Consider the following 10,617-nt stretch of genomic DNA (forward strand, 5'->3'; position numbering starts at 1 on the left):
TATACACTGAATAAGAAAATAGAACATGTGTTTTATTCTGAACAGAGATTGAAACTGAAATACAGAATTCCACCCACTTAGATATCACAACCTGAAAAGCCGAAGTATAGAGCAATGTATCAGTAATAGAAATAGTAAATTAAGTCTCAATATCTCTACTTGGGAGTAAGTCTGGACTTAATCTTCTCAACTTCTTTGGTACCAATCTGGAAAGCCTTGGTCAAGACATTTTCAGGCACTGATGGTTGTGCAGTAAACAATGTTAGAGCAATGGATTGAGTGCCTGGAAACTGGCTGTTAAATGCGGAAATAACAGCAGCAGGCACATTTCCATTGTTCTTCTGAAAATGTACCAACCCTTTTGGGAACACAAAAGTCTCACCCTTCTTGATGACCTTTGTGAACAGTTTGTTGGCAGTTGTTATGAAGCCAACAGTTAGCTCACCCTCCAGGACAAAAACCATTTCAGTGGCGCGAGGATGAGTGTGAGGTGGGTTAAGGCCTCCAGGGGCATAGTCAATGCGGGAAAGTGAGACACCAAGAGTGTTTAGACCTGGGATTTTCTCAACATTGGCACCCGTTACCAGTGAACCCAAGGTATTGTTTGTGCTTCCTGGTTTAGCCAAAATGTCTGAGGAGAAATCCTCTACTGTTGCATTTTCCTTGCAGGGGAATCCATTGACTTTCACAGCTGTTCATCAATAAAGGAAAAAGAAACAACTTCATGAACTAGAGATCATATCATTAAAGAAACCATAAAAGAGCTACCACCTACCAAGTATTCATTATACATGAGTGGACTACAAATAAATTATGGAAAGTTAAAAAAAAAAAGTGATTTTGAGAGCTCCCAAGTGTAATATGGAGCTAATGACAAATAAGTTGCAGAACAGCTGAAGAAGCAGGTCAACCTTAAATGGTACAATAAATGAAATTTATGAATATGTGTAACACAAATGAAGTAAGAGGACTAAGAAGTTTACTGGAACTGAGGTCGGCGACGCAAAGATCTTGGAGCAAATCAGGATCTGCAGCAGTGGTTGACAAGGCCACAGCAAAAGTGAGGACAAAGAGAGTCACCAGAGCAGCGGCCATATCTATATGTGCGCTTTTTAGCAGTTCCTATTATTGTTGCTAAAGTAGAAAGAAAAAAGAGAAGCAATCAAGAAAAGACTAAAAGAAAAACAGTGGAATCAATGAGTGAGGGAAAAAGATGGAGCCTGTAGAAACGGACATAGAGAAGTGATGGGGTTATAATTTTGAACAGTGAGAATGAGTACTTGCAAGACGCATGCCAGCTTGCTTTTTTATTCCCCAAGGAAAGGCCCAATTGGGCTTGATTGACTCCCATTTTGTGTGCTTCAAGCTTGTATATTAGGATGGCCCACATCTACTTATTTAATACTCTATAGAAGAGTAGAGTGGGGTGTCATGGCTTGTGGTTTTTTCCCTTCAAGAATGTGTTGACGTTGCTTTGCTTTGACAGGGTTCGTGCCTTTTGCGGGATGCTACCATTGCTAGCCACATGGTTCTATGCTCACGTTTAACCTCTTCGTTTGTTGAATTTATGCTCTTCAATAAGGGCGTGTATGATTTAATTTAAACCGTATCATTGGATCAAACTATTTAAAAATTATAATTTAGTTTATAAAATAATTTGGTTTAGGTTTATAAATTTTTATAAACAGTTTTCAGTTTTTTAATATATATATATATATATATATATATATATATATATATATATATATATGAAATATTTAAACTAGATCAAATCGTATTTTTTTAATTTGATTTAATTTAAAAAATTTAGTGGGTGAAGTTAGAGATGTCAATGGGCCGTGTCGGGCCTAAGGCCCAAACAGTAACAGGTCTTCGGACTGGGCCGACACATTAAAATATAAAGGTCCAAGGCCCGGCCCATATAATAACGAGCCTTAATAGGGCCGGGCTTTAATGGGGCCAGACCGGGTTGGGCTTTAATCGGGCCGGCCCGACCCATTTAATCAATTTAAAAAAAATTAATTAACATTTTTTAACATAAATTTTTTTCAATTATTAAAACCGATAACAGTATCTCAAATATTTTATTTATAATCTCTCACTTGTGATAGAGAAATACCGTAGTTATATGATGAAAAATATTATAAATTGATAACATAGTACAGATAAATTAATTTACATACGGTATAAATTACAAAACATAAATAAAATATATCTACTATATAATATTTATCTACTCATCTTTTATATTTAAATCTCTAAATTCTTCAAAAATGAATAATTATTATTTACGAATTTAGATATTTTTCGAAAGAGAGTTAATGAAATTGAAAATATAATGAAATAATTGAAATTGAGTGATTAAAAGATTTATAAATAAAAGTGAAAATAAAAAGAAATAAAATAGATTTATTTAAAAAAATAATTTTTTTTAAAATTATGCAGAGGCTTCTGCCTGGCAGTCGCAAGAAAGCTTCTGCTGTCGTTTGCTTCTGTCGCAAGGCAGCAGAAGCCTATGCTACCCAGGAAAAAATATATACATATATATATATATATATACATATATATATATATATACATATATATATATATAAACAGTATCGAGTCGGGCCGGACCAGCCCATGAGCCTAATATTAAAGCTCTAGGCCCGGTTCGGTAGGCCCATGGGCCCGGCCCGACACTGTAGAGTGTTGAGCCGGGCTTTATCATGCCTGAGCCTTTTTTCGTGCTCGGGCTAGGCCTCCATTTGACCTCGCCCAATTGACCTGTCTAGGTGAAGTTATTGAACCGTGATGTCACATATGATACTTTGTTAATGATTATTTGACAATGTTTTCATTTGATAATAAGCGATTAAGTCCTAATGTTATGGAGCAATTGCTCCTCTTGCTGCCCTGGAGTTCTGGCTGCTTGCTGGTGTGTGAGCTTCCACCTTCTTGGATGCTCCTTCTTAGTGTGTTGCCGGGCCTCCTGCTTCGCCTTGCTGTATTCTTTTTGCTATTTTGTTGTTTTGGTGCTGGTTGCTCTGGTTGCTTTGGTCTCTCTTTCTTCTCTTTGGCTTGTTTTTTCTTAAACCCTAAACAAGTCTTTTTTGTTGATCGTAATTTAGGGGTCTATTCTATGGTGCGGCATATTGTTTAGTTTCCTATTATTTTTGCCGCTTGTAGTATAGACGAGCTTAGATTGTTTCAGTCTCCTTGGCCTTTTTCTTTGTTTATATATACTTACTTACCAAAAAAATATGTATAATATGGAGCAATTTTGTCTTCACAGAGTGAGAGAGGTTTTGTTTTTAGTGTACATAGGGGAAATTTGGAAGATGACTTGGGATTTGGACATGATAATTTATAATACATGAAGAGAGATGGTGTGGCTTCACTCCAGGAGCATCTTGATTAGGCTTGGTAGGAGAAAGAAGACAATAGTTGATGATGCACACACAAGAGTTACAAGAAGAGACAAAATTAAGGCCAATAAATGAAGTATTATTATATTGGTTTTGATGTGTTTGAAACATAAATTAAGTTGAATGGAATATTGTAAACGCATGAATGGCTGGGAGTTTCTACAGTGCCTTACATGGAATGAATTCCCCATCCTTTGGTGGACTTGGAAATCCTTTACCATATTTGAAATTGAAACCTCATCATTTATGCATGTAAAATGAGTCCCATTTTGTTATGTTCTTCATATTCCATCTACATACAGGATTGTACTGCAAAATAGATGGATGCATATGCTCTACAAATTTCTCCCTGGAACTTGTTTGAAGGCCATTCTTTCCCATATTTTAATTGTTTCTCACTCCCAAAAGACATCCTTATTAGGGAGCTAACTAATCATTACATGAAATATACAACTTAATAGTTGATACAATAGCTACTTGGCCATTAACCCATTTCATTCTTCTTTTTAATAAAGAATCTTATTCGGGAAATCTAACTTATCTCTTTAGGGCGAACTTTGATTATCAAATAATAAATCTCGGGAAAACTAACTTGACAACTTATTATCACAATCTCTTACTTTAAAAAAAATATATAAAATAATATTAATAAATATATTCAAGCCTATTTATAAAAGTGTGAAGTGGGTCATTTATCCCTACATTGTTAGCCTTTAAATGTTTGATGCAATTATTTATCTGATGGGGCCAAAATCATTCATCCATGAATGGGAATGGCTCCACATACCTTGACTTTCAACGTTATCATAGCTTTCTCACACGTTTAAAATTAAGATTGTATTTTAAATTTTTCTTAATTTCATAATATATATCTTTAATTACTGTGTATCAAATTATTAACACAGTAATTGTCATTTGTTTGAAGGCTAGATTTGATCCAAACTACCTAAGCTTGAATTTGAGTTTAAATTAAATAAAACGAGTTTGAATCAAAGATTAGAGTTATCTTCATAAATGTCAAGATTGAGCAAATACAAATATTCGATTTCAAATCGATTCGGATAGAATACAAAGTAAAATAGTTTTTAAGTTAAGTTTAAATTTTAACTTATTAATCTCAAACTGATCTTAAATTAGTTTTTTTATATTCAAATTAATTCCAAACTGAAACTTAACCGGATTAAATCCAGTCTTATTTTTTTATACCCAAGATTTTCTCATCCTGGGCTATCCAGCCAAGTTTTTCTTTTGGTGTAAACAAACCAATAATATGAGCTCAAGCCTTTGGGCTAGCATTGGAGCCCAAAGACTTCCCAGTCTAAAAATTGGGCATTTGGGTCCAAGCCACCTTCATATTTATATGGGAATCCATGGATTTATTTTATTTTAGGTATTGAGCAGCTTGATATATGCATGGAATCTAATCCATACCCTTATTAAATTATATGCATTGAAATTTCCAAAGTTCAATCCACTGTTTCATTGATTTCCTATTGCATTGACACACTTATTTATTTAATTACCTCTCCTTATTAATTTATATTATTCTAGGAATATGAGGTATTCGAAGTGATCACCACTTTATCTGCACAGTGTGATGCATTCAGGGGAAAAGGGCAGTGCCGGACTTACAAATGGTTTGAATTTAATATTTGAAGAGCTTCTTCAAGAATTTTTTTTAATAATAAAAATCTTAGTATAGTTTTTCAAAGAATAATATTTTTGTGAATATTAAATATCTAATCGGTGATATATTATTTAAATATTCATATATTATTTAATTGTCTTCTAATTCGCTGGTAGTGGGACAATCCATCAACTACTCAGCTTCTTAGTGGCCGACCCAAAACTGTCATTGTCACAAAGAGGAGACTTAACAACAACTAGCTGGCCAAATCATTGTTTATCTCCTAGTTCAACTCATACATACATACATACATACATACATACATACATACATATATATATGTATGTTTGCTTCTTTAGGTTCCTGCAGTGAGAAAGAGAAGGACCAAATATTTGTTGCAGAGAGCTGCCATGAAGGTAATGTTAATTACTTGATGATTTCATGCATTTCCGTTTGAATGAAATTTGCTTCAGAAAATAGTGATTACAGATGTGCTTAAAGCAGTAACTAAGCTTACAGGTATTATCATTCCATCGAGCTTACGAAAGCGCAACTGTGATGAACTTTTTGCCCAAAATAGGCAATATCTTGGCATTTAACTCGACCGATGAACCATTATAATGAAGTGAATGTAAGTATGTGCAGGTATCAATGAATTATCGCTGGGTAGGGAGAAGGGAACATTAACAATAACAGGAGACGTTGATCCAATGTCGGTAGCTGATAGACTTAAAAAAGTGTCCGGAGAGGAGATAGTGAGTGTTGGACCTCCGAAGCCGCCGGAACCTGAGAAGAAAAAGAAATCAGACCCTCCTCCGCCCCTTCCTCCGTCATGCAAGGACTGTCAGCTTGTTGCGGTGGTTTTCTCACCCTATGAATACAGGATGTGTTCCATCCTCTGAAGAACCCAATCACAAATGCATTTGCTTCTTTCTTCATTGTTGGTATATACCTATGCTTAATGGTAATTGTTCGTGCAACAAGATCGCTTCTCTATTGCATGTTCCCGCCCAAGGTTTGCAAAAGTTACATTCCCACCCATTGATTCCGATATTACATATTTTATCCCAAGTCTAACTTGTTAACAGAAAAAGAATTATGACACTGTGTCAACAAGGTAAATTATTATATTGGGGTTTACTCTTAATTATTTTCATTTTAAAAAATTATCATGCTACCTATGAAAGCAATGATTGGTGTTTTGGACAAATTTGGTGGCCAAAATCACCAAAAAAAGGAAAATGTAATCTTCTTGAAAAACACCAACCAAGAAGCGATTTTGTTGTACTTGACTAGATTGCAACTTTTTTATGGGATTCCAACTATCACCTAGTGCAATTTGATGGTCAAAATAATAACAAATGTGTGATCTTATTAATCTCTTCCCACATGGGCAACTTGGGCCACATTCATTGAGGTGTAATTTCAATCAAATCACGTTTTTATGGTATGGTTATACCTAATTTATATTCATAGAGATGTAATTTTGTTAAATCACACTTGGTCTAGTGTGACTTGGTTAAATTGCATCTTCTCGGATGCTCACAATTTGCATTGACTTTTTTTTTTTTTCCTATAATTTGGAACTAAGGATTTTATGGATTGAAACTTTTTCTATCAAATGCAAAAAAAAAATAAAGGGCATTGAAGATATCTTACTATTATGATGTTACGCAATATTTTGTTTAAAATTTTTAAATTAGTTTTGGTCAATTTGGGTTGATTTTGTGTCAACTCGAATCTAATTCAATTTTCCAGAGTCAACCCAAACCTTACCAATTTCCTATAAAAAATCACAATCTTAATATGATTTTTTTTTGTCTCATGTAAAATCAAGTTAATAAGTTGTGTCAAAATTTATTAAGTCTAATATTTTTTAAATGATAACGTATCAAATAAATTTTTTTATTAATTTATTAATATTTTATAATGTTATTTTTATAAAACATATTTTATTATATAATATGATACACTATATAAAAAAGGTCAAAGGATTATTTCCCACTTAAGGTATAGTGAAATCTCAAACTCTCACCCTCTAATTTTTAAAAACTCAAACACCTATTCATAACCAAATTTTCGTTAAAAATTTCAGTTAAGGTTAGGAGTAAAACCATCATTTACTAAAAAATTAAAGTTCATCATATTTTTCTCTCTCATATTTAAAAACTTACATTTTCTCTCTAACACAAAGTTTGAAAAGTGACAAAACCCCCCTAAGGTTTTTCCTCTTTCTCTGACATTGATTTCTCCTTCCCCTGTTGTCAATCATCCTCCCTTCCCCCCCTTATCTCTCCTTAGGTTTCTCTCCCTTACTCTATGACTATCTTCGATCAGAGACGAAGATGCTCAGATGAAGACAAATGGTTTTTGTCAATCATCTTCGTCTAAGATGAAGTCGACGCATCTTTGTCTTGACGAAGACGATTTTATCTTCACGAAGACGATTTCGTCTTCATCTCTGACCAAAGAGAGAGACTAGGGGAGATATAAGGGGGGAAGAGAGAACGATTGACGACAGGAGAAAGAGAAATTGATGTCAAAGGAAGAGGAACAAACCTTAGGGGGATTTTCGTCACTTTTCAAACTTTGGGTTAAGGAAAAATGTAAGTTTTTAAATATGAAGAAGGAAAATGTGATGAAACTTTAATTTTTTAATAAATGATTATTTTAGCCCTAACCTTAATTGAAATTTTTTTCAAAAATTTGGTTATAGGTGGATGTTTAGGTTTTTAAAAGTAGAAGTTTGAGATTTTACTATACCTTAGATGAGAAATAGTCTTTTGGCCTATAAAAACATTAAGTTTTTAATATATAGTAAGGCACACAGCGAGCATTCACTCAAATTTCGTTAGATCCTATTCAATATGCATGAGTCACACTTGATTATTTAATTGCTTCTTATTATTTTAGAAATTGTGTCAATGATTTTTGTGGCCTTTGTTTATGACACACGAGTCATGTGATATGAGACACATCAGGTATATAAATAAAGTATTATGTTTTCTGAATTATTATGTAATTTGTTAGTAAATATATTGAAAGGTTAAAAAATATTGGAATAAAACTAATGGATTAGAGTTAGTGGCGTCAATTAGGCCGAGCCAAATAGAGGTCATCCTAAAGCATGAATTTGAAGCTCAACTTGATAAGGTTTGCTTTGATACTATAGTGTGTCAAACCTAACTCATGGGCCTTTTGAGTCGGGTTATAAGCTTTAATATTAAACCTATAAGTTAGCCTGACCCGAGGTTTTACTATTTAAAAAATTAAAAATTAAAAAAATCAAATGACAAAAGCCATTGTCATTGGCTTCTACCTTCGTGGTAGAATCTAGCTTCTGCCACAAAAGTAGAATATTCTACCACAAAGGTAGAAGCCTTTAAGCCTTTTTTTTATTTATTTATTTTTGTTTATATAAACCAATCTAACTCTTTATTAATTTCAATTTTTGTTAATCTCAATTCTTTCATTATATTCTCAGTCTTTTTTTTTTATTAACTCTCTTTTAAAAATTATCTGAATTCGCAAATAATAATTCTTTGTATTTATAATTTCATTTTCATTTCAGTTTTATCATTATAAAAAATTCAGAGATTTGGATGTTAAAAATGAATAAATAAATTGTATAGTATATATATTTTATTTATGTTTGTAATTTATATAGTATGTAAATCAATTTATTTGTACTATATTATAAACTTATAAAATTTTTCATCATATAATCATAATATTTCTTCATCACAAATAAGAGATTATAAATAAAATGGTCAAGGTATTGTTCTTGATTTTAATAATTGAAAAATAATTTGTATTTAAAAATTTTTAATTAAAATTATAAAAAATTGTTTAAATGGGTCGACCCATTTAAGGCTCGGCCCAACCCATTTATATATAGGGTTGAGCTTTGGGCCTTCAAAAATATATGGCCTTCCGCCCGAAGCCCTATAAGCCCGATGGGCCGAGTCGGAGGCAGCCCAACTTGGCCCATTGTTATATCTAGTTAGAGTAATATTAAATGATTAGATATTATTTTATTTTTAATTTAAAATTATACAAAGTCCTTAAAGGTTAGTAAAATTGGTGAAGTATTAGAATTTTTAAGGTGAACATCTGAGTTCAAGCCTATCTTGACTTACCTGATATAGTAGTTGTGAGTCTAGTCGTTGTGCTCTAGGTTTATCCGCCCAACAAATATGGTTGGGGTCCTTGGTTATGAAAAAAAATTAAAATTATACAATTATTTGATGATACATATTAAGTGTATATATATTTACATACTTGATTTTATTAAAACTTAAACTTGAACTTAGGTGAACTACTATTTATATTATATTAATTTAAGTATATTTGTTAAACAACAAAATTATATGTAAACACTTGAATATATCATTATGTAATTGAGTGATTTTAAATTAATAATAGAATAATAATGAATCATATTAGAGCTAATAATTTTCAATACAATTTGTTAACCTGATACAACACGATATAAAAAATATCGGGGTTAGGGTTAAGTTTTTTGACACGAAATTTATTTTGGATTAACCCTACTCGATCTAAAATTAAATCATGTAGTATTAGGATTCACACGAAAGTAACCAGACACAACTCAAATCAATACGAATGTTTTGGAGAAATATTACTCTAATAGATTGTATACAATTGTATCTTTATATAATTATAATTATTCATATTATTATTTATTTTTATTTAAATATTTTATTTTATTATTAAGTATTAAGAATTTGATTTTGTTAGTCAAATTATAGACGTGTTTTTTAAAGATCTTATTTATATTATAATTATATGTTGTATCGTTATAACAAAAATTTGAAATCTTTACATATTACATAGAGTTGTATATTTGTTTAATTATAATTATTCATATTATTTTTTATTTTTATTTAAATATTTTAATTTATTATTAAGTGATAAGAATTTAATTTGATTAGTAAGATTATTGATGTGTTTTAAAAGTCTTCATATATGTAAATTTTTAAACCATTTGTCAATAAGACAAAATGTTATATCATGTGTTTTATTAATAATAGGTTAGAGTAATTTGGTAAAAAAATTAAAACAATAAAAACACTTTGAAGAGTAAAAATAATCAGTAATTTTGGATCAAATTAGGTTGGATCGAGTTAATTTGAATATTAAAAGGTTGAGTTAGGGTTAGGGTTAAAAAATTTCGATAAAATTTTAATTCGGATAGGATTTGAGTTGAAAGACTCTAACACGAAACTCAAACTAACACGATATAAACATAATCTGATGATATAAACTATTAGATTTAAATCACATAGTTATACATGTATATGTGTATACATTCATATATAAAAAATACACAGAAATAATATTACAATTTGTTGAATCTATACGCAAAATACGCAATGCACGTGATACTTAATCATGCGATTGCCAACTATTTAGCTTCATATGGAAGACATATTAATGCCGCCTCCCAAAAACTGTAGTTGTCACACCTCCACAGGTCAATGTTCATTTAATTTGTTCAACCCTACCTATGTACATCTCTCTCTCTCTCTCTCTCTCTCTCTCTATATGTATATATATATA

The 10,617-nt window shown here is 31.6% G+C and overlaps 1 protein-coding gene across 1 annotated transcript; it reads right to left on the reverse strand.

The window, feature by feature from the left end:
• Nucleotides 1-11: 11 nt before the first annotated feature.
• On the reverse strand, nt 12-1,280 carry LOC123208391 (germin-like protein 5-1). Its single transcript, XM_044625868.1, has 2 exons — nt 984-1,280; nt 12-691 (listed from the first exon to the last, which is right to left on the reverse strand). The coding sequence occupies exons 1-2, from the start codon at nt 1,093-1,095 to the stop codon at nt 156-158; spliced, it is 648 nt and encodes a 215-aa protein (XP_044481803.1). The 5' UTR covers nt 1,096-1,280; the 3' UTR covers nt 12-155.
• Between the last annotated feature and the right edge of the window lie 9,337 nt (nt 1,281-10,617).

The sequence above is a fragment of the Mangifera indica genome, chromosome 2 (assembly GCF_011075055.1).
Source record: "Mangifera indica cultivar Alphonso chromosome 2, CATAS_Mindica_2.1, whole genome shotgun sequence".
Taxonomy (NCBI): Eukaryota; Viridiplantae; Streptophyta; class Magnoliopsida; order Sapindales; family Anacardiaceae; genus Mangifera; species Mangifera indica.

Excerpts from the sequence above, each read along its gene's own strand:
- LOC123208391 (XM_044625868.1), bottom strand. The coding sequence starts at position 1,095 with ATGGCCGCTGCTCTGGTGACTCTCTTTGTCCTCACTTTTGCTGTGGCC. Across the intron at positions 692-983 it reads CGTCGCCGACCTCAGTTCCA|CTGTGAAAGTCAATGGATTC; the intron begins GTAAACTTCTTA and ends ATTGATGAACAG.